We start from the raw sequence: 24,726 nt of genomic DNA, 5'->3' as shown, positions 1-24,726 counted from the left end.
TTTTTGTCCCTATCGGTCATGGCCAGTAGCCAGTTGTCCGCGTCATGACCTTATGCCATGACCCAGACAATCTGGCTACTGGCCACGGCGACAGGCTATACGTCAGTCACCAAAGGTATATGACTATTTTTTTTGTGTACCTACATTATTACACTTGTCAAAAAATAACACTGCACATTTGCAAAACCATGCTTTAATGTCCTTGCCAATGCTCCTCACGTGTTTGCTCGAAATCCGCCCATGTTTTATTTATTTTTTTAAGTGTCAAAATGTATGTACATACAATAGTCCTATAACTTAACCCCCACTTGACAAAATCAATTCAGTCTTTACACAAACATTGAAGGTTGGGTCTATAATCTTTCTCAAAACTTTTGTCCACATTTGTCAAATAGCAACAAAAATATAAGCCATCTAAAAATGTTGAGACCCCCCCCCCTCCTAATTTTGCCCCCTTTTGACAGAATCCCACAAAACATTGCAAAACCATCCATTAGTTCTAGAATAAAATTGCAAAATTACATGCAGTTTCATTGAGTGGCGCAAAAGTTCTCCAGCATGGGGTCTGGCATGGATTCACATGCTCATGAATATTCCCCGTCGTCAGGCTGGGAATCCTCGGTAAAGAAAAAAAACCAGTATCAGTTTCGTTTCTGATCTGTCTTTCGTAGTAATAACCAATCACTGGTCTCTGCGTCATACTGACCACAGCCAATGACTGCCCTCTACCTAAGCACCGCCTCTGGCAGCCATCTTCAGATTTTTACCGCACGTTCATGTGTTGGGATCCTCGTGCTATTGCTCTCGAGCGTTAGTGCTATTTTGTCACGTTTTTTCTCAAAAACTTCGTTTTTTTCGGTCAAAAGAGCCTCAAGCTCCACCGACTCTCCATCCGATCAACGGGGACCCGTGTCGGATTCGTCTGCGCCCCTCAAGGGTGAAGATTTCGTCGAGCTATGCTTTTGGAGGACTCCAGAAGCTTCTCAGGCCCGGACATGGCCCAGGAGAAGGGAAGCTCGACGCCCGGAAAGCTGTTCAGGGTCTGCCCTGGATGCCAGCTGCAGAACGTCTTTAAGGAGGACGAACACTCCTTTTGTCTCTACTGCTTACATGAGGACAAGACGCACGTGGAGAAGGACTGTGCGTTTTGCGGCAATATGTCGGAGCGGACCATGAATGACCGCCATCAACGTCTCGCCAACTGGCTGGAAGGGAAGAGCCCGTCAGGCGAGAAGAAGAGGAAGAAATCCGAGCGGTCTTCTAAGACCTTTGAGGACGCCCCGGCGACGGGGGTCCAACACAAGGCCAAGCACCGCGAGTCTGCTGGCACCGGGAGCGCCGAACGGTCGGGCTCTACGGGCGCCAGGCAGGGCGCACCCTCCCCGGCACCTTCAGCCACGAGCCAACGCTCTGGGTCGGGTAAGAGGAAGGGCGAGCACCCGGCGAAGCTCCTGGAGAGGCCCCGGTCGAGCTCGAAGGCCCCATCGGAGGGGGAGCGAGGCAGTGTTCCCCCCCCCCCCCTCAAGGATAAGGCGGTGAGCGCACCTAAGGTGGTGAAGGCCTTAATCCATCCGGCCAAGCCCTCTATCGAAACTGTCGCGGCGGCCCTGGCTCAGCCTGTGGAGGCTACACCAGTGGTGGCGACCTCGGGGCTCAGAGTCTCCCTGCCACCTCGGAGGGAGTCCTCTTTTGTGCCCATCGATAGGACCCCTGTGAAATCCCCGGCGGGGAAGAAAAAGGGGGGGCAGGGCGTCGTCGTAGATTCGGCTTCAACCTCGGAGGAAGAGCTGATCGAGGTCTTAAGCCACGGCCTTGGCGTGGAAGAAGACCGGCCCGTCTGGATGGATCCCGACGCAGGTGACGACGACATCGTCGAGGGTGCCGACGGGGCCCCTGATCGCCAGTCGGATTCCCCTCTGCCAGCGCCGCAAGACAACTCGGCGGCCATTTTGTTGGTTATACAGTCCTTATGCTCAGAGATAAGGACGAGACTACCGTTGCCGACGGAGGAACCTCTCCCGTCGGGGGATCCTGAACCGGGACCTTCTGGTGTTCCCCCGCCCAAGAAAAGAAGGATTCACCCTCCACCTCCTTTTCAGCCATCGTGCCCCGTCCAGCCCTCCTCCCCGTCCACCCGAGGGGATGATACGGGGACTGACACGGCAGCGACGGGTACGGACGACGAGGATCTACCGTCGTCACCTCCCACCAGGGCTTCTCCGCCCGACGAGATTGGATCGTTCCACTCCATGATCGCCAGGGCATCCGAGCTTTTCCAACTCTGCCCTGAGGAGAAGAAAAAGGAAGGATTCCTTTATCAACGGCGCGAGGCCAAGAGGAAGACGGTCCTCGCGGTGCCTCTACTGGACGACATTTGGGATGAGGGCCTCGCCCTCCTCAAGAACCCTTCCACGACGCCAGCTAGAAGAGACCGGTACGAGAAGAAGTACCGGGTCCCGGACGCGGCCCCCCTGTGCCTCCGGGCGCAGCCTACCCCGGACTCCGTCATCTCCGCGGCGGCCAGGAAGAAAGCGGGGGGGTGCGGCCTCCACATCGACTTCCCCACCGGACGGCGAGGGAAAGAAATTGGACGCTATGGGACGCAGGGTCATCTCGTCTGCAGCGACGACGATTAAAGCGGCCAAGGCCTTGGCTATCGTGGCCCGCTACGACAGGGAGCTATGGTACAAACTGGCTCCCCTGCTGGACTTCCTACCGGACGACAAGAGGGCGGATGCCCTGGAGATCCTACAGGAAGGTGAGGTGGCGTCGGACCACGCCATCACTATTGCGACGGACATCGCCGACACTGGGTTTCGCCAGTTGGGTAACGGCGTGTGCCTTAGGCGGCGTGGATGGCTCAAGGCTACGGACTTCCGTCAAGACGTACAGACCAGAGTCCTGGACATGCCGTTCGATGGGAACAACCTGTTTGGGAAAACAGTGGACGATTCCCTTCAGGCCATTAAAGCGGACACTGAGACGGCCCGGGCCCTTGGGGTTCTGCAGCAACGACAGACGCCCTTTCGGAGCAGCGGAGGCAAGGGCGCCTCCAAAGGTTCCGGCGGCGGTTTCTCCACCTACCGTCAAGCGGCCCGCTCGTCGTCTCAGGAGGCCTACAGAGGACGAGGCAAGTCTGGCGGACCCCGCCGTCGTCGCCAAGGAGGTCAAGGCGGCAAAGCCTCGTCGAAACAGGATTGAACCGACCGTGGGGTCGGGCCCCCACCGAAGCACCCCGGTGGGAGGCCGGCTGGCGAGCTTCGTCAGCGTGTGGGACTCCATCTCCACCGACCGTTGGGTGCTGGACGCCTTAGCCCGGGGCCACGCGCTCGAGTTTCAAAGAAGGTGCCCGCGCGTCCCACCCGTGGCCAGGAAAGAGCTTCATGTCCCTCAGCTTCTCCTGGAGGTAAAGGCGATGCTCAGGAAGGGCGCCATCGGACTCGTCCCAAAGAGGCTTCGGGTCTCCGGAGTTTACTCGAGATACTACCTCGTGAAGAAGAAGACGGGAGGATGGCGCCCCATCCTAGACCTGCGACGTCTGAACAAGTTCATCAAGGCGCAGAAGTTCCGGATGGTCACCCTCCAGCACGTCCTGGGTCAGCTGGAGGAAGGAGACTTCCTGTCGTCGTTGGATTTGGAGGATGCCTACTTCCATATTCCCATCCTAAAGGGGCACTGAAAATTCCTCAGGTTTGTGGTCCAAGGGTGTCACTACCAGTTCAAAGCCCTCCGCTTCGGACTACGGTCGGCACCCAGGGTATTCACCAAGTGCCTGCACCGGTGGCGGCGCAGCTGCGCCGCGAGGGGATCCACGTCTACCCCTACCTGGACGACTAGCTCATCCGAGCCAAGATGAGGGAGCTCGCCGTGGAGCACACGGCAAGGACCGTCCAACTTCTCACGGACCTGGGATTCTCCGTGAACTACGCCAAGTCCCACCTGGTACCCGCGCAAAACGCACTGTTTCTGGGAGCGAAGCTCGACACAGTGTCCCTTCTGGCCTCCCCGTCGGAGGAAAGGACCAGGTCCATCCTGGGCAAGGTACAGCGGATGTTGGTTTCCGACGCGGCCAAGGTGAGGTCCATCAAGTCCCTCCTCGGAATGTCGTCTTCTTGCATCTACCTCATTCCCATGTGCAGGCTCCGGATGCGCCCGTTGCAGGAGTTCCTGGACGCGCGCTGGATCCAAACGACGGGCGACTTCGAGGAGAGGATCACACTCGACGAGAGTTTCCGCCGAGCGGTCCGGTGGTGGGGCACACGCGCGCATCTGACGGCGGGCATGGACTTCCAGACCCCAGACCACCAGGAGACAGTGACCACGGATGCCTCCCTGCAAGGGTGGGGAGCGCACACCGAAAATCTGCACGCGAGAGGCCTTTGGCTCCCGACGGAGAAGTCCCTCCATATCAACGTCCTGGAGCTCCGTGCAGTGTTCTGGGCCCTCGGGTCCTTCCTTCCGTCCCTCAATGGCAAGGTGGTGAGGATCTTCACCGACAACACCACCACCATGTTTTACATCAGGAAACAGGGCGGAACCAGGTCCCCAGCACTGTCCAAGGAGGCGCAGGACCTGTGGCATTGGGCCGTAGCCCAAAGGATGTTTCTGGTGCCGTTTCATCTGGCAGGGATAAAAAACACCATCGCCGACTCACTCAGCAGGGAGCTGCGCTCGTGCCACGAGTGGGAACTACGGCAGGATCTAGTGGATCGCCTCTTCCGACGGTGGGGCACACCCCAGATCGACCTGTTCGCGACGGCGACGAACTCCAAGTGCCGGAGGTTCGCCAGCAGGTTTCCCTAGCCGAGGAGCATGGGCGATGCTTTCTCGTTCCCCTGGGAGGGCCTGTTCCTCTACGCGTTCCCTCCTTTGCCACTGCTAATCCGGCTCGTCAACCAGCTCAAGAGGTCACGGTGCAGGATGATCCTCGTCGCACCTGCGTGGCCGAGGCAGATATGGTTCCCGGACCTTCTGGACTTGTCAGCGTCCCCGCCAATCAAGCTGCCGGTGGACGCGGATCTACTCTCCAGGGAAGGAGGCGCCATCCTCCACCACGACCCGAAATAGCTGAACTTGCAGGCCTGGCTCCTGCAGCGCTAGAGTTTGGAGGATACGACATACCGGCCGACTGCAGAGAGGTTCTTGCAAAGGCCAGGACGTCCTCGACTCTTAAATGCTACGGACACAAATGGAAGAGGTTCTCTGTCTGGTGCCACGCACAGAAGGTTAAGCCTCTACGGATTACGGCTCCCCAGGTACTGCCGTACCTGCTGACGCTGGCCAAAGCTGGACTGGCACACGCGTCCATCAAGATTCATCTTGCTGCGATCTCCCGATACACCAGACCCACGGGGCGGACGTCCTTGTGGTCTCATCGTCTGGTGAAAGAGTTCATGAAGGGACTGTTCAGATCTTTCCCGCCGGTGAAGGCTCCGGCCCCGGCGTGGGAGCTCAACATGGTTGAAGTTTCTGTCGTGGAAAACCGCGTTTCTTGTGGCCATCACCTCCGCACGACGGGTGGGAGAGATCCAGGCTCTTTCCTGCAAGGCCCCGTACTTGACTTTTCACAACACGAGGGTAGTGCTCAGGACGCACCCCTCCTTCATGCCCAAGGTACCGTCGGACTTCCATCTCAACGAACCCTTGGTGTTGCCTGTGTTCTTTTCGTCGCCGGCTGAGAGGACTTTGCACTCGCTGGATGTGGCTAGAGCGCTGAAGTTCTACGTGGACCGCACGAAGTGTTTTCGGAAGACGTCACAACTCTTTGTGAACTTTGGACCTGTCAATCAGGGGAAGGCTCTCTCGAAGGCTTCCATTTCCAGATGGCTCTCCGGCTGTATCATTTACTGTCATCGGTTGGCAAACCGACCGCTGCCTGGCCGTCCGAGAGCCCATTCCACCAGAGCGATCGCAGCTACCACGGCGTTCCTTTCTGGTGTGCCCCTGCTGGACATATGTAGGGCTGCTACGTGGAGGTCGACGCACACATTCACGAGATTCTACTGCGTCGATCGGGATTCCAGGGAGGAGTCCAGGGTCGGCCAAGCAGTGCTGCGCAACCTGTTCGCCTGAGGTGAGCCTGGTGAGGAGGTAAAATGATTAATGTTGAGTTTGAGGTAATGCTTAATGTTGAGCCTTTGCCACCTCCCGTGGTTGTGCATGTGTGTACTGCTATGTATTCTTTATTCATGAGCATGTGAATCCATGCCAGACCCCATGCTGGAGAAGGAACAAGTTACTTACCTGTAACTGTTGTTCTCCAGCATGGGTCTGGCATGGATTCACATGCGAACCCTCCCGCCTACCCCTCTGCGGCTCTTCACTTGGTCATACTGCCACTTCACGTGCTTCCAAATCTGAAGATGGCTGCCAGAGGCGGTGCTTAGGTAGAGGGCAGTCATTGGCTGTGGTCAGTATGACGCAGAGACCAGTGATTGGTTATTACTACGAAAGACAGATCAGAAACGAAACTGATACTGGTTTTTTTCTTTACCGAGGATTCCCAGCCTGACGGGGAATATTCATGAGCATGTGAATCCATGCCAGACCCATGCTGGAGAACAACAGTTACAGATAAGTAACTTGTTCCTTATAAGCAACCCTGTAATGCAGAAATAGGTACAGATCTCCTAGGACATCTGAAGTGTCCACGAAAAAACAGACTGCCCCAGGACAGCTAGTGTTTGGGAGGGGGTAAAACAACCAGTTTTTTGGCTTATGGCCATATCCAATCCTCACCCAACATCCCCAGAGATTGAGTTTAACAAGTGCAATGCTGCTTTTTTTTTTTTCTCTTCTCTGCGCTGTCTGTAGACCCCAAAAGTCTGCAAATCCAAGATGGCGGGTGTTTCAGGAAAATCGCATTTCACGTTTTCTCACCACCCATCAGCGGCCGTGTCCCGATGTCCGCGGACCACGCAAAAGTCAGCATTTTTTCTGGCCAATCCGAGCCCAGTCCGCAGACCGAACAGGGAAGCGAGTCCATGGAGTGGACAGATATATATTTTTGCCTAATGTTTTGGTCATTTAAAAAAAAAAACTACTGGACGGCAACAGCGCACATGCGTTGTTGTACTAAGTAGTGTAGGTAATTCACAGGCTAATAGGGGGCTGTTGATGGGCTGGAGCGGACCACAGGGTTGGACACAATAGTAGTCATTAGGGTGACTTACCGTGGGCTTTGGCAGTCAGTAGGCGATCGGGCAGCATGAATAGCCCGTTGGCGCCGCAGGCAACTGGGCACGGACAGGTAGATGTCCTTAGTTAGTAGGCCTTTGTTGTGGAAGGCCGGCTTCCGCCTCCAGTCAGCCCCGATTGGCTTTAAAGGCCAACCTGGTCCAGTTGCTAGGCAAGCGGAGCAACAAAGGATTAGGTGGATTGCATCAACATACGGCGTCCATCTTAATTCCGGGAAGACGCTTGTGCCGCAAAATGGACCCTCCACGTGGGTCACCCCTGCTATGTAGCAGTGGCTGTGAAAATTGGGGAGAAGCACAGGGTTATGGCCGGAATAGAGGTGGCTGATCAGATATTGCTGCTCCTGCAGCAGCGGAGTTCGCAGCTCTGGCGTTAGGATGATCACAGGTGTAGCTGCTCCTGCATTGCAGCTGCTTACCTGGAAAGAACTAGACCACTGAGAAAAACAAACCAATTTTTGTTTGCGTCAGCTGGGAGAATAGGGGGATCCTGCCTCTAAATCGGCCATCTCAGGGTGGAGTGTCAAATGCATCGCTCTGTTACACTCTTGCTAAGAGCACTGCCCTTTAAGCCTAGAGCACATTCTACTTGAGGTACTGGTGCTTCCATAGCTTTCATTGCAAAGGTTCCCCTAGAGTCCATTTGCAAAGCAGCAACCTGGAGTTCTGTACACACCTTTACAAAACACTATTGCCTAGACACTCATTCTAGGTCTGATTCTCAGGTGGGACAAGCAGTATTAAGACATCTTTTCACTACTGTTCCTTCTCACAACCCACCTCCAACTCCGGGTACTGTTCGCTAGTCTATGCACACAATGTGATTCTAAGCAGATTAACACGCATCAGACATGCATTACTCACCGTAATAGCATTTCTAATGATTGTATCTGCTTACATTCACATGCGCCCACCCTTCCTCCCCGCTCAGGTAGAAGGAATATTGACGTCTTACTACTTTCTCTTTTATGTACTTGCTCACAATAGTCATTGGGCTTCCTCATGGCAGAAAAAATACAATCGCGGACCTCGACGCGTGAGGAATTTTGGGTACAATACACGTCACATTAGGGATAGTGTTACAGGCCGCCCATGTCAACGTCACCTTTCGATTCTCGAAAGACAAGATGCAATACTCTGCGATTACCACTGGATGTCGGACTTAAATGCACAGCATGTGAATCTAAGCAGATGCAATCATCAGAAATGCTATTACGGCGAGTAAGCGCGGGGAACCGGGATTCAAACCTTTGTTGCTCTGCGTGGTCTTGCTTCCAAGACAGCACGTTGCCCCTGTGCTATGAAGAAGTACCACACGCAGTGGGTGGCGGAGACACGGGAGGGAATGTCCTGCCCATTGCCAGAGCAGGGTACGAATGATGGGGTGGGGGAAGGGGATATTGGAACACATGTATACACTTTTCAGCTGCCAAATACAAAGGTAAAAAACTTCAGAAAAGAGATTTTAGATTTATGGTAAATGGTAGAGGACATGGAGGACAATGAGTGCAAGTCCCAGTGTGACGGTAGCCCCGCGCTGAGTGCAGTAAAAGCAACAGCACGAGAGTGAACACTGTCGCCTTTGCCCCGAGGAGGGCTTTACCCGCTCACTACCCTCCCAGCCACAGGATATACAAACCCAACATATGTGCCTTCACTTGCCACAGCACCACCTTCCCATATCAATCGACGCCTAGCCCCACAACTCTGCAGGAAACCACTCAGAGCGGGTTGGAGGAGGCATTACGGTATTGGCACGGCTGAGGCCCCTCTGGGAAAGGGAGGAGCAAACAGGACGTGGCCTGGATGAGTGGATGGCCAGAGATATTTTGTTTAGATTGGACAGCAATGCAATAAAGGATGTGTATATTGAGAAGGGTAGCGACCGAAGAGTGGGAAGTGTAGTTTATGGGACTGTAAGGTCGGACGGGGACACAGACTTGCGGGAAGGAGAATGGGACACCATGGATGAGCTAGAGGATGAAGAGGAGTCGCAAGAGGTACCAGAAATTACACCAAGGCTAGTGATGGAAGGAAAGCGAGGCGAGCACTGGGCACTTGGTTTCCATTCTTGCATAAAAGCCCTGGAAGGGCGCAGTATGTCCCCTGGGCCAGATGTACAAGTACAACTTGATCAAAGCGCTCATTCCCCTGCGGGCGCTGGGAACTGGATATATGCGTTTGGGAAGCAAACAGTGGGGATTCCTTTAGCTGTGGGAGATCTAAAAACCTTATCTCAATTGTGCGATGTCAGGCTGGGGACGTGTGAGTTAAGGCTTGGTATCCAGAAATTAAGCTCGATGATGATACAGCACCCTTTAACAATATCTGAGCACAGGTGTGGGATGCATTGCGGTAAGCATACCCGACACACCAGACTTGCAGTCCATAATGCAATATACTATGGGGATGATGAAGACCCTGCTCGGTACATTTTGAAAGTGCTGGAGATGTGGAGAGCAGACACTGGAGACCAGTGGGACTGATCTGTTTATCTTTTCTATTTTGTTATTAAAAGGGGATTGCCTAAAGAAGTGCAGAAAGCACTTGAAAAGATAGTGGGCATCGAACGGGTAGGTCGAGATACAGACTAGAAGTATACACCACTGTAAGTGGATCAAAGAGGGAGAAAAGACAACGGCACAAAGGTTTCAGGCTGAGGAAGCAAAACTGGTACAGAAAGAATTGGTGAAAATAGCAGTTGAAGGGGCGGTAACGGCTATTACTCAATAGCCAGCAGGTCAGGTAGCAGTGCGGCCGGATTCAAGCATCGCAGCGCTATGGCCAGACGGAGGACAAGGGTAGTGCCACTTTGGACGGAAGTCACAGTACTCTGAAGGGCATCCAGGTGGTCAGCAAGGTGGTAATCCAAGGGGGCAGAGGCGTATTTGGAGGGATGGTGCAGAGAGGGGAAATGGGGCCAGTTCAGTGTTTGGATGTGGGAAGTGCGGTCATTTTGCAAGCAAATGTAGTTGGGATGGGACCGGGATACAATCAATATGCCCCTGTCGGCCCAATGCAACAGCAAAACTTTCTTGCGCCCCCAATGGCCACGTCCATACCATACAAAATACACCAGGCATACAGTTACCAATATATCAAATATCTTATTCATACGGAGTTAGAGCTATAGGAATATGCAGAACCAAATAAAGGGGGGGATTTGGCATCCCTAGTAATATTGGAAGAGGAGAGACTTGGAGACAATGAAAGACATTGTAAAAGGTGATTCCAAAGCCAGAAACAGAGGGGAAGTCTACAAAGAGGACAAATAGTGGAACCAGGGACTTGGAAACTGAACAAGCTAATTGTGAGAAACCGAGGGGTATTTTAAGACCCAAGAGTCCTCTCTTCAGGTAGCCAGGGGAGGACCATCTCTCCTGGATCCCAACCCTGGGGCTGAACGAGCGATGCCGGGTCACCCGGGTAGGTGAGGTTGGAGTTGCACTCAGGAGAATACCCTAAGCTAGACGTGGTATTCTAACCGGACAGGGGAGGAGGAAGTCCCAGATGCCTTCTTGAGATATCTTGATTCCAATACCTCAAACGCAGGTAGCAAGATTTTTGGATCTCATTCTATCTGACATGACCCCAGAGTGAGCAGGGCAGGAGTTGATTACCCAAAGGGGAGAGGGAGGAAGGCGCAAATACAAGATCAGAGCACTGAGAACAAGGATTCTCCATCCTCTTCAAATCATAGGGAAAGCCAACTAGAACCCTATAAACGTAAACCATTGGCAGACATAGAAGGGGACAACTTCTTCCTTTGGGGTAGAGCAAATCAGACGATTCTGACACCCCGATCAACGCGCTGATAAGATGATCAGAACTCAGTCTAAATCTTGTTACATGTTTAAACCCTTTCCCTTACCCTCAAGGGGATGTTTACAATCTCACTTCATCCCCATCTCCCCCATTTCCAAGAAATACTAAGCCGAGGAGGAGGCAACGAAGTACAGTAAAGATTACCCATAGGAATAACCTGGGGAAAGTAAGGGAAACTACCCTAGAAAGAAGATGGGCTGTTCCACTAATAGTCATGCAGGGTCAGGCACTATATAGTAACTACTCACACCGGTCTCCACTTGACAGTTTGGTTCACTATAAAAGGTGTGGTCATGCACACAAGTATGAGCCAGATTGGGAATAAGTCCGAGCCGGTGTAGCCCAGGAGTGGAGAGAAGCAGGAGTTGCAGGCTTGAGGATGGCGGCATGCAGAGACGCTACCCCATTGTGTGTGGGCTGTAGTGTGGAGTGGCAGCCGGAGAAGCAATTTCTGCAGGCCAGGTTCAGAACAGTGCTCGTTCCCTTGGGGTGCAGGTGGTGAGACCCTGACCTCAACCTTGCACTTCCAGGAGGGAAACGCCTCTCAATGTGACACTGCCCACTGAGAATCATGGGGATTGTGAGAGGAACTCTGGAGCATGCGTATGGGTGAGAGCAGAGCAAGAGAAAGGCACGGACAGTAAAAGCGGCACAGAATTGCAAAGAAAGGAAAGAATTAAAGCAGAAGTGCAGCTGAAGGCCAGAGCAAAGCAGAAAGTGTAAAAGCTGATAAGCGAAGCCGAATGCAAAGCAAACGCATAAAGGCAGAAAGCGTGAAAGCCACAGGGTATGCAGTCTTAATAACAAAAAAATAAATAACACATTTTCAGTGATGCCTGAATAACAAACCTTTTAAAAAAAAAAAAAAAAAAAAAATTATAATTCTAAAAGTATATATGGGGGTGAGGGTAAAAAAGCCGTACAAACAGGTGGATTGGGGGGACCACCAAATTAGAAGCGACCATAAATTCACTGAAAATGTATGTCTTTATTTTGGTTGTCGGTATAAACACATGGTACCAACCAAAAAAGGCATAGCTGTAAGCACACATAGTGGAAAGCAAGAAAAACAGATTGATCCAAATAGAAAGTGGAAAGAAGCAGACAAGTGCGAGTGGCCCGTAACAAAGAGGGGCCTGAGAATAGGCAAGGAAAGGGGCCAGGGACACGATAAGAAGGAAACCAAAAAGCAGGTGCAAGTGTGCATGGAAAGGAAAGGTAGTAAAGGGGTGCAGGAAGCATCTGAAGAGGGGGAAAAAAAAAGGTATAAAGAAACGAAACAAGAAGAAAACGGGGAGGGGCAGAAGGGTCAGAGTAGTCACGCCTAGAAGAAGGTAAGAGCCTGGCGTTTTCAAAAGCCTCTGATTCTACCCCATGAACGGATGGTATAGGGAAAAGGTTAGCAGAAAGGAAAAGCAACATCCTATTGCAATGGAATTTGTGTTTTGAATTAAAGGAGCCTAAATCTGGGTAAGGACGCCCTGTGAAATTAAGAAGAAACTGCAACATGTTAGTTGTGTGTTTGAAAGCTGGAAGACGCCTAAAGCTTGAGGAAAGGAACCCTGAGAGGCCTGTCAAGGAAAGCATCCTGATAATAGTGACTTTGTTTTAAGGTTGGAAGGGGCCTGGGCTTTTGGGGGGGGGGAGGGCAAATGAGCCCTAAGAGGCTCAACCAAGTTGGAGACATATTATTTGTTGTATTGTTGTACTGTTGAAAGGATTGAAGTGTGGGGAAGGGAACCCCAACTTCCCAAGAAGCTTACAAACCTTGAAGATACTTTTTTCTATCGAGTTTTGAAAATTCAAATAAGCTGTAGCTTGGGGAAGGCAACCCCAAGGAGTTTAAAAACCTTAAAGGTAGTTGGAATAACTACAAGGGGCCCGCGGAGAAGGTCTTAAGAACGGCCCTGTTGATTGAACTCATTTGTGTGACATTGACCAAGCAGCACCAATTCTTGGTTTCCAGGTTTTTTGTTGAAACGGGAAGTATTTTCAAAACTAAATAAATATTGCATTTTTGTACAGTGAGGCCAAGCATAGGTTTATACACAGACCTTTATTTTGGACTAGACAATGACGACCATTAGAAACATCAGTTAAGGGAATTGCCCCTTTAGAGCTAGGGCCAGTCGGGCATTACACCCACCCAGAAACCTTAGTAAATTAAGTTTTTCCAAAAACCCTTTTGAGTCTGTCTCTCTTGATACCATGCATGTCCCACATAATCAAAGATATAGTCATAAACTATTTCAAAATCATCTAAGGAGAAGAAAGCCTCAGCTTAGCTTTGGACAGAGGACAGACTGCTTACTTTGGATTTCACATCAGACGGCGATCACATTAGTTGGTTTGGTTAGCAGGGGAACCCACAGATTAGGGATAGTGAGGTGTTAGGCAAGATTGTATGCAGTACCCTGTGGGAGACTGCACCAGCCTTGGCTTGTCCTCTTGGCAATAGTTAACCCACCCTTCGGTATAAGCATGTACTACACAAGTTGGTAGAGTGACTGAGCAGCCAGGCTTATCTCAAGAGGGGTCAATGTGAACTGTAGGGTTGCAGCGTAGACTTGCACAGTGACAAGTATCCAAATAACACTTACTCAAGGTTTCTTGATTAAACAATTATTTATTAATTTCAGTTCTGTAAGCTTTCTTTAGAAGGGAGCAAATATGTAACACTTAGATATTCTTCAAAATACACACTCTGTTTCACTAAATCAGCAGATACGCTTTTGGGATGGCACACACACTTCCTACATGCTGAGGTGACTTCAATCGCCAGGACACTGGACATTGATATATCACTGGTATATTTAGAGCAATACTGAGTTTGGTTTCAAAAGGAAAAGTTTGGGTAAGGAAAGAATGGTTAACAAGTTTCTCAAGCATGTAAGCACTTTTGAACCCCTCAATGCAATGTAGATTAACCCTTTCCCAGCTATACAAGTAAAGAATGTATGACTTTTTGGAGGGATAGTTAAAACAGTCGGAGGTTAGTCTTCAAGGAGCCAGGACAGCCAATGTCACTGGAGCAAAGTCTAGGGGAGCTGAGGCCCTTCCTGAAGGTAAGTAAATAGTCTTGCACAATGTTATAGTGAGTTTTGTAGAAAATGAAATCACTGTTGGGCCACAAGCTGGGGGGCTTGTGGAGGGCAAAGAAGCAGCAAGCAACTCTGCAAAAGGCAGCAAATGCAAGTCGCAACTGAAGAGCAAGCTACACAGCAAGATCAAGTACCCCTTAGTTCACAGTACCTTAGGTCTAAAGAAATTGGTTCCAGCTGGCTATTGTTCCTGTTGTAGTCTGGCAGAGCCTGTTGTTCCTGGGCTTCAGTCGTGGGGAGACTGGGGAGGATGTCTGGGGACTCCTACACTATGATTCAAAGGTCGGCGGCAGCAATGGGCACATTTCAGATTAGCGGCACTTCGTGGTGTCAGCTTCTCGCGAATAGCACCACCCCGGTTCTTGGACACCAAGTAGGCTTTCATTGCATCTGGGGTCCCACACTCTGTTGAGGTGACTCGGGCTTGGTCAGGCCTGCTTCGAGGGAGTCTGGAGCTCATGTCCGGCTTAAAGACGATGCACTCGATTCTGGTGTTCCTCTCTCTCTGGCACTCGGTTCCTGCAGCAGCAATGGAAGTACAGCCAGCAACACAAGGATTTCCAGATGAGTTAGTCTTGGGGTCAATTGGTGCCACCAACCCAAGGAGAGAAGTCGTCCTTTGCAGGGCTTCTCTAGTCAAGGCGAATTTGGCACTTCAGCACTGCAGCAGGGCTTCACCGGGCAAACCAACGGTCGAGGAATTGCAGCAAGCGGCTCTTCCAAGTTCTTCTTCGGATTCCTTAGTTCGGTGGTCGACTCTGCCTTCCTTGGAAAAGACCTCACCTTTTATGCAAGTCTCTCCCATTCATTTGCAGCCTAGCTCTCACTCACACGGCAGGGTGGCTGTCCTCCAAGCACAGCCAGCCAGCCAATAACCTTAGGGTGCATTCCTGTAACCAAGGAGACTAAGCACAGTGAGTTTTGGGCACCTCCCTCGCTTCCTGCCCTGCCAGACACGCTGGAGCCAGAGGGCAGGCTTCACCACTGAACCTGCCAAAGACAAAATTAACAAAGTAAATCTCAAGAAGGACCTTTCCAACAAGAAATGGTGAAAAAAGACAACCAGGGCCATTTTGACAAAATTGGCACCCATGGGTGCTATCGTGCAGCTACGAACGCAGCCCACAGTAAAAACGCACAATGGTAGGAAAAAGTAAACCTCTGCCACCAGCCTTTCATTGTAGAAAGGGTAACCTAAAAATGTTACATAAGAAGTAGACGAAGGGGATAATAAGTAACCCATCCAGCACTCAATGCAAGATAGTGAGTGATGGGTCTACAAAGTTACTAAAGGTAAGTAGTCAATTTCACTTTACTGCCCTTGGAAACAGTAATTTAACCAAGTGAAGGTATGTAAACCTTTGCAAAATCTAAGAGTTCCCTGTGTCACTGCACTGAAGGTGCTGTGTGTCACAATGCGAAAAAAGATGTGTATGGCGTTTCAGACTCCAAAACCAAAAGAAACGCAGTGTTCAAATAAAAATACATGAGCGAGTGGGAGGGGAAAAAGGGTCTCTCTCTCTCCAGGATAAAAATTAAAGTCCAGCAAAAGAGCTGGGGATCTCTAAGGTAGAAGGGAATTGGCACATTTCTGCGAATTCTCCCTAACATGAGGCCATATTACTTACTGTTTTAATACAACAGTTTCAACAATGCCAAAAACTGGTCTGTCTCCTTCTGACCTACCACAGCCTCCAGGTTCCTCCAGAGGAAAACCATAGGGAATGCACTGTGGATCATTTGGTCAGGGATATTTGCATATGCTTTTCTTTCAATCCCCACTCTTGAACGGAGTAATCCATAGGATGCATCAAAAACATCTGATTTAGATCCTGGTGGCTCCATTGTCAGCACGTCAGACATGGTACTCGCACCAGCACCAATTAAACGAATCATCCCTAAGAACAGGTCTCAGAACAAAGGGTCAACCCTTCATCCACATCCTCAGATGACCAGCCTAGCAGCTTGGCTCCTGAAGATCGGGTTTGGCCATGTTAATTTCCCTACCAGATGCATGGAAATATTAAGAGGCACGTAAACCACACACTCGACACTGCTAAATGGAAGAGATTTGTAGTATGGTGTAGAAAGTCTGTGAATCCCATTGACTTTTCACCTTCTAACATAGTGCACACTTTCTACTTCTCTTGTTAGTCTCGGGTCTAGTTTTTAATTACTTGAAAGTCCATTTGGTTGCGCTTTCCGCCTACATAACATGTCAAAGCAAGGTTTCTTGGTGGTGGTACTTTCCAGTTGTGAAAGCCTTTATGGAAGGAGTGAAAAGACTATATTCCCCGATTGCTAATCCACCTCCAGGTTGGGATTTAAACATTGTCTTAAGTAAGCTCATGTGCCCCCTTCGAACCCATGCATAAGGCAAGCCTCTAATCTCATTTTACAAGGCTGCTTTTCTTATAACCATCCCTTCTATAAGAAGAGTAAGTGAACTCCAAGCATTGTTTGTTTCAGAGCCCTTTGTCACAATACGCAAGAACAAAGTGGTCCTAAGGACACACCCACGGTTCACACTGAAGTACTTTTCTAGATTCCATAACAACCAATCTATTGTACTTCCAGTATTTTTTCAAGACCCACTAAACTCTGGAGAGTGAGCCCTCCGTACACTAGATTTTAAGAGAGCTGTCGTGTGCCATCTTAATAAGATGAAACCAATCAGGAAAACGGACCAGTTCTTGGTTTCTATAGCTTTAGGGAGAGAAGGGGTTCTGGTCTCCACAGCAGTAATTTCTAAATGTATTGTAACATGCTACAGGTTATCTAAGAGAACTACCATTTACACCTAGAGCGCACACTACACATGGTACTGCTGCCACATTATGCAAATGAACAAGGGGGCGGGGGGTACTGGCAGACATTAGTCCTGGTTACGAGAGCCTTACCCAGATTCTTTAGCTCACTATCTTTCACAGAGGCGAAAGATCCAAAACATATCAGTCTTTGATATGTGGGGCAGTCCAGCACCGAAATGCTAGGCAGTTTTCCTCTGGACAAGAGTACCAACAGCAACCCCAGACACGTGTTTCGGTCTGGTTGGACCTCATCAGTAGGGTGGAGCTGTGCCTCTCTAAGAACAGTGAGCAAGGGGTCCACGTCTGGATTCCCCTAGTAACTTAGGGTGACCTAAAGTTACTTAAATTATGCAAATTAACAAGGGGGGTCCACATTTGCCTTAATTGCAAAAGGGCCCTTAGTGGCAATCTGGGTCAGCAACCTGGAGCTCAGTTCACCCATTCATCTAACATTACTGTGTGGACACACAAACTAGGAGCAACTCTCAAGTAGAGCAAGCAGTGCTGGATATCTTTTTACCTCTGTACCTTCTTACAATCCTTCTCCTGCTTTCTAGGCTATGCAAAGCATGTGATTCTAAGCAGATCCACAAGCTTCATAAGGCAAACATTACATACCTGTAATAAGTCTTTCTGATGCTTGTATCTGCTTAGGTTCACATGCGCCCACCCTTCCTTCCCTCGTTGGGAGTAGAAAGTACATAAACAACTTACACCTTCACGTTTCTTCACATCTTATAATTAAATATACACTTCATGCAAGCTCAGTTCAGAAACCAAACTATCTGAGGACCACAACGCGTGAGGGACCATGGGAACAGTACATGTCACAACAGGTATTGTATTACAATCCTGCCGTTTCAACGCCCCTTTATGAATTCGAAAACAAGCCCTGGAATACTTTGCACCAACCACTAGTTAGATTCACATGCTTTGCGTCGGACGATAAGTAAAGGCTATTACAGGTATGCAATGTTTTTTCTATCAGACTTTACATGGTGTTCAAAAGTGCTGAGAGCTATTTATCTCCTGCTTGTAGTCTGGGAGAGCCTGGTTAGCCTGACACCAATCACTTTCAGGAACTACCTTTGATTGCTAATGTCAATTCGTACCTTACAAACTTACATGTGTTACATTAAATCTGGGGGTTGAGAATGTCTCTAAAGGTACAGACACATCTAGAAGACATTTAAACCAAAATAGGTCATAGTTGGGTGATCGTTATCTTGCTGGATGATTCTCCTTCCGCAGAAAACTCAACCGCCCTCTTCAACTAACCCTGTTCACTTGATTCTCCTGCTACTCAATGCATGTATGTAACAAAAGAATAATATCGTCCAATGTAACACCGACGGACATTAATTGTATGTAACTAAGTATAAGCAACACTGTAACGAGCGCCACGGTGCCTTAACAAATCGCTGTGCGCTCAACAAATGCAAATAAATAAAATAAATGATACCCAGGATATGCTTTTAGCTCCTGCTCCATAAATCCTTATACCGATTGCTGTAAATATGGAAAGAATTGTTGTATTCAATACAGTACAGTCTGGCACGCACGGTTTTGCACCATTCATGTGTATCCCCCAGTCTGTATAAAAAGTCTGATGCGTAAGGAGTAGCTTTAAATGCATGTTGTGCCAATAGTAATGAAGAGACAATCAAGCTCGCAACATTGGTGCATGCTTTACCCATGCATCCTTATTTGGAAGCTGTGAGCGGCACATTACACTAATTATGTTTGTAGTATGTTCAATACATTTTTAATTTTTTTTCTCTGCAGATGACCTGTATGAATCTGTAAATGACCGTGAGCTCAGGCAAGTTTTTGAGGGCCAAAATCGTATTCATCTTGAAATCAAGCAACTAAATCGGCAGCTTGATATGATTCTTGACGAGCAACGGAGGTATGTCAATGCTCTCACAAATGAAATTGCGAAGAGAGGAACGGGAGACCATGGTCAAGTTCAGGTTAGCACCAATAGTACTCTGTTGCTTGCACACACATCCTGTGCATTGGATGCATAGCTTGGTCTCCTGGTCTCTGACTTATTCACTGAAGCTAGTTTTTGGTTTTCTCCAGGTCTCCCAGCAGGATCTCGATGCTCTTCTACATACGCAGCAGGATGTATTGAAACAGGTGAATGAGATGAGGTAAGCAATGTTGATCTAAAGCACATTCTTCCGAACAGTTTGCGTTAAACTGCATATGCAGTTAGACTGTCGCAAAGGAAATACCTTTTCTAAATGTTCATAAACTTTCTCCAAGTCCAAATGCTTCCATGCTTAAGAATGTTCATAGTTAAAATCTCTTACATTTATTGGGGGGGAAAAAATGAGGGTGAAGATCAAGGGGATGCTCTTTAGTATTAATGACATTTGAGAAGACCTCCATATATACTGAAAAGCAATTGGGAAAACAGTGTAACTTCCTCTACAATTTGGATTTGTTCAGCCGTTAATAAGCCCATAGAACTTTTCCCGGGTATTAAAACATTTATCAGCCCCTCTTGCTTACTCTATTACTCTTTATTAAAAAATCAGCCCACTCTAGTTTGGATGTTTTACCTTCCAAAAGAAAAACACGAAAGTAATGGAAATCCATTACCAAAGAAAGCAGGGATCAAAGTCCCATAAAGTATTGAAGGAACTACACAATTTGATATAAACAATCCCGAGAGACTACTCGAAGATAAATTATTGAACTGAATCTGCAAGAAGCAAAAACCCCAGGAGAAGGGATTCATTTTCCTGTATTTAGTTATTAAGTTAGTGGTAGGATGAGAAAGGGTTAGTTTGCATGGCGACCGATTCTGTTAAGACATTCACTGACGACTGAACAGCACCTTGTTTTGTTTGGTAGGGATGGGGACGCCTCATAGCATAGGGAAATATAGGAGTTTACCCTTTTCTTTAAATAAATACTTCAGTGAAATGGATTATCTGAGTCATGTCCTTCTGACCCACGACATTGCATCATCAGGAACTTGTTCCCCGGGCTTGAACGCGTTCCTCCAATTCCATAGAAATGATCATTGGATCCAGATGCGCTGGAGAACTTTCAATCCCTTTCTGTTCTGTGTTGGATTACCAAGATCCTTGAGAAAGGGGTGACTCAACAACTGGGGACTTTGTGACTTCTAGTCAGTATCTGGACCATTTGCAGTCAGATTTTAAACCATATACATGCCCTATTCTCTGTTTGGGATGATCAGGGTTACTTGTACCTGTTGGTCAGTGTAGATCTGTCCTCTGCCTTTGATACAGTGGACCACTATCCATTTGTCTCCAGTCTCCAGCATATTTGAAGTCTTGTATCCCTCTTTGGAATGGCTCCATAATTTCCGTGAGGTGTCTATTCAAGATGGGCCCTTGTGTACGAGCGCGATATAAATAAAAGATCAATATCAGACCTGCCACCTCTCTGGTCATTGCGGGGTACCTCAATGCGCCCCCCCAACCCCCCCAACCTCTCCCGCTACTCTCATTTAAATAGAAAGTTCTCCCATTTCCAGTCTTGCTGAAATTAAACCTTTTCTGGGCACCAGCAAAATACAACTCGACCACAACCCCCCTGTCCTCCTCTTACCCTCCCCAGACGAAGATTATGCTTCTAGAACCCACTCCTCTTTTAAAGAATCTTTAAGACATACACTGTGATCTTCTAAATGGCTTTCCTAAGCCCACCCTTTGGATCACTTGGGACCCTGAAATGAATTTAGTTCTCTAAGTTAATTAAGCTATTGGATGCTTGTTTTTTTGACTTTGAATACTGATTGATGCTCCTTCTCTACCCACCCCTCCATCTTCCAGACGAATCGTGCTTTGGTGGTCGGCATTCTTGTGAAGTCACGGTTTTACTATGCCAATGCTTTGAGGATTACCAAACTACTTGCTGAGTCATCTTCAAATCACCCAAAGGCAGCTTTCGAGCTAATTTGCTTAATTCCCAGCCTTTCCTCAGTTTCAACCGATAGACATGCCATACATTTGCAGCATATGCCAGTGGGTTACCATTTCATTCTCTGATTAATCCTTAAATGTGACTATGAGCAGGCACTGCAGTACGTCACCCAGAAAATCAAACATTACCTGCTAGAACGCCCTTTTCATCCAACGAAAGGAGACTGATGGTTCTCTGTGCTGAGCCCTAGTATGTGGAATAATCTTCTGCTTCACCTTCACTGAATTTAGTTTTTCTCTTTTTCAGTTTAAATATTTTGTTTGCTGTTGTTTAAATGAAAACCTAAATTCAACCCTGCTGGTCAGATTTTAGGAGTCCACCCTAGTTATGGTGAACAGGGAGACTTTGGTAGTTAAGCAAAAACTCAATTAAGGTATTGCCTATTGCTTATAAGAGGATGAGTGATGACTGGGTGGACCCAGAAGTAGTATTCCAGACCTGGAAAGGCAATGGTAGCAGTTGAATAAAGTGAAGTGGGAGGACACATGCTTATTTGCTGAGGTGCTTATTTTCCACGCTACCAATGCAATCGGCCATTTATAATCCCAACAAAAGAAAATTGAGAGTAATATCCAAGGAACAAAACTGTCCTACTGCTTCAATTCACTCACCTCCATGAAATAGTTATCAGTGGTCTCGGTTCAGAGCAACAGATTTGAGCTCTACTACTATTACTGGCTTCACTGATATGACTAGGCAGCTTCGTATGATGTGATTTCCTGACACATTAAAATATCTATTTCCTTACCTTTTTAAAGGCCCTATTTTGAGTCGGTTACCTTTTTAACATCTACTCACCCAAAGAATAGGGTGTAAAACACTCCCACTTCAAAATTGTATTTGGTGCCTTGCTTGTTGGTGTACAACTGACCCAGTGAGTGAAAGGGAGATGTGAGGCGGGGGGGAGGGGGGTGGTTGAGGGGCAGAGAAGGAGTGCAAAACCAGCAAGGTCAACAGATTTGCATGGGATCTGTGATTTTAATGAATGCCATTAAAGAGAATGCTGTGTTTTTACTGAACCCAAAACAACTAAAAAAAACTTTATTTTGTTGTGCTTTTATTTTGTGGGGGGCTATAAGCCGAACCCAACCCCACCTGTTTATCCCACTTATCCCACCCCATATTATTTTTTAACAACATGTCTATTTTTTTCGCTGTTAGTTTTCGATAAAGCATTCTCTGTAACGTATTCGGTAAAATCGCTGGATAACATTTGCATGCACGTAAGCATGTACACAGCAACATTATCATAGATGTATGAACCAAAGACATGTGTTGATGGTGAATTCAATTTGAAAGGAGGTATGTAGGCATAAAATCATCAAATTCCATAGGCAGTCTATTGCATTTAATTAGCAGAGGAGTAGCTTAATTTAAATTGCACAAACCCCTTGTCTCCAACATGCAGGTTAAGTATGATCTGAATGCTTGATGACTTGCTAAGAGCCCTTGTTGATGTATCTAGATTGTGTTTAGTCTTTCAGGAAGAATATCTTTAATGTAACGAGATGTGAGATGTTTTGTAAATATATCAACTCTTCATTCTCTACCCAATCCCTATGGAAACACATAGTTTGAAAAAGATTAGATGTTTTTAGGTTTTTTTTTTGTTGAGTTTGTGTACAACTCCAACTTTGAAGGCTCAATAGTCATGAAATATTCAATTCATTTTTTATTTGTTTGATACTTTTATAAATACTTGAAGTATAAAATATAGATTGAATAGATAATTTCCGACAGCGCTGCTATTATACAAAACCTCTGAATCATTTGTGTTCAGTCTCATTAACTTGAGTTACCTAGAGGAAGGTTATCTTCAGCTTTCTTTCACTAATGGTAGTTGGCTAAAAAGATTCTGTGAGTTTTGTTCCCATGGGTTAACAGTTTTCAGTTGCCAAGCTTGTTTCGGTGCAAGCAAATCTAAGGTGAAAAAGTCAATGCCGTGGATGCTGCCGTTGTGAATTTCCTTAAGCAGATATCTTGTGTCAATTATTATAATAAGAATAAAAACTGGTTGGATTATTTTTGAGGATTTCAAGCTACTTGTAATGTGTGAAATTAACTTATGTGGATAACATGCTAGATTGACAATCGTACCTATAGTAAAATGATACATAAAGCAACATTTGGAAACCTTGTGCTTAATGTGAAATTTTGTTTTCAACCCACACGACTCTTATTTCTGTTGTATTTATAAGGAAACACAACTTAAACCTATAACCTTATTATAGAATCATTACGTCTTCAAGTTTGCTGACGAGCATTACATCGGACACTAGTTGTTAATCCTTGGTCGGGTCACATTGTTGGGTTTGGTAGCTTAAAGGACTAACATTGTTTTGTTAATTTATTTCTTATTTCTCAATGTTTTCTTCTGTTGGCAAATGCGCAAAGCATTTCAAAACCTTTACCGTTTTAGTTGGAACTAGATTCCTTAAGCCATAAGTATTGTGATAGTCCTGCTTCTGTGTTATTAAAGGGCCATGACAAATGATACATTTTCCTGGGCAACATCTGACAATTTATTAAACTAGGTCACTTTGATGAAATGAAAGAGTAGATGTGTACCCCATATCTTTTTTTTCATGAAAGCTTTTTTTAAATATTCTTCACAAATATTTGTAAAAGGAAAATCCAATTGACTTTTGTTGTAATAATCGGCTTGTTCGTTTAGCGATTGCCTATTTGCAATTAATGTATCTAACGGTACCTTATGATCGTACTCCCTGATTAAATAAGCATCTTGGAATATTGGTACATGAAATGAACAGCCTGTTTCATTGTTAGTGCTTATCCTTTCTGAAAGAAAACAACTCATTCTCTGGAAGTAATTTACTTTGGAAGATTCCATAAATCTTATAATCTTAATGTCCAAAGCAGTCTTGACATATATTCTAAGAATTTAATATTTTCCTGAATTGTTTTAATACTAAAAAATGAATGCCGTCTAGGTAGCTTTGTTCAGATTACTGCTGGCTCTTCATTTCAAGGACAGCACTTCTTAGCCTTTCAGCAAGGAAATGAAAACACTTTGTAGTGTCCTAAACAGTTTATTTTTGCCTTTCCATGCATGAACCTAGTGTATGATTTGTTAACCTTCAAGTTACTGAGTTAAACTTGGATTACGATTTTGCAGACCAGAAATCACCTTATTCTTTACTGGGAGTAGGTTAACTGATTTAAATGCAGAGAATGTGGTCAGCCATTTAAAAGCGGCATTGCTAGGACATGGTGGCCAATATGTTTGACCAGACTTGTTGTTTGCAGAGGATGTTGGCAGTCACGTCCCAGTGACACCCTTTTTTTTAAATAATGCCCATTCAGCACTACAATTCGTAGCAATTAAGATGTTTTTCATGGTTGTACGAGTGGAATGTGTACAACAAATTATTTGTTTTAATTTATGGTGTATTGCTTGAATACCAAAGAACCTGTCCAAGAGTGTTGCGAAAGAAGGTAAAAATATAGGATAATGGTTTATTTTGGCTTGCAGCCTGTATGAGGAAGATGACGGGTACAAGGACTTTAATTTCCAGGTAGATTGGATAGCCTTTTAGCTATTTTTCAGAAACATTCGCATAGGAGTGGAAGCCCAGGGAAAAATTGTTGCAAAATGCAAGAGGGTCCTGCTTCCCTGGTGAGTCTCTTTAAGCACATTGCACTATTAGCTGTTTCTGGGAATGTGTTGAAGATTATCTTGTTGGGGAATTTCCCTTCTCTTACTTTGTGTATGTTAATTGTATCGATTGCAGTTGCCTTAACACTGGATTGGTGGTTCATATTCTTATATGCTTGTCACCAGGCGATATGTTTAACTGATTATAGCCG

General features: G+C 47.1%; 1 protein-coding gene across 1 annotated transcript in view; it reads left to right on the top strand.

Annotated features, from left to right (window-relative positions):
• LMAN1 (lectin, mannose binding 1) overlaps positions 1-24,726 on the top strand; it is a 275,266-nt gene that overhangs the window by 100,525 nt on the left and 150,015 nt on the right. Inside the window, exons 9-10 of the mRNA XM_069627070.1 lie at positions 18,718-18,905; positions 19,018-19,088. Of these exons, the coding sequence (XP_069483171.1) occupies positions 18,718-18,905; positions 19,018-19,088 (259 nt within the window). The remainder of the gene's footprint in view (positions 1-18,717; positions 18,906-19,017; positions 19,089-24,726) is intronic.

The sequence above is a fragment of the Ambystoma mexicanum genome, chromosome 6p (assembly GCF_040938575.1).
Source record: "Ambystoma mexicanum isolate Mex_15411 chromosome 6p, UKY_AmexF1_1, whole genome shotgun sequence".
In the NCBI taxonomy this organism is placed as follows: Eukaryota; Metazoa; Chordata; class Amphibia; order Caudata; family Ambystomatidae; genus Ambystoma; species Ambystoma mexicanum.
The sequence above is the reverse complement of the archived record's forward strand: the minus strand, read 5'-3'. Positions and strand labels throughout refer to the sequence as shown.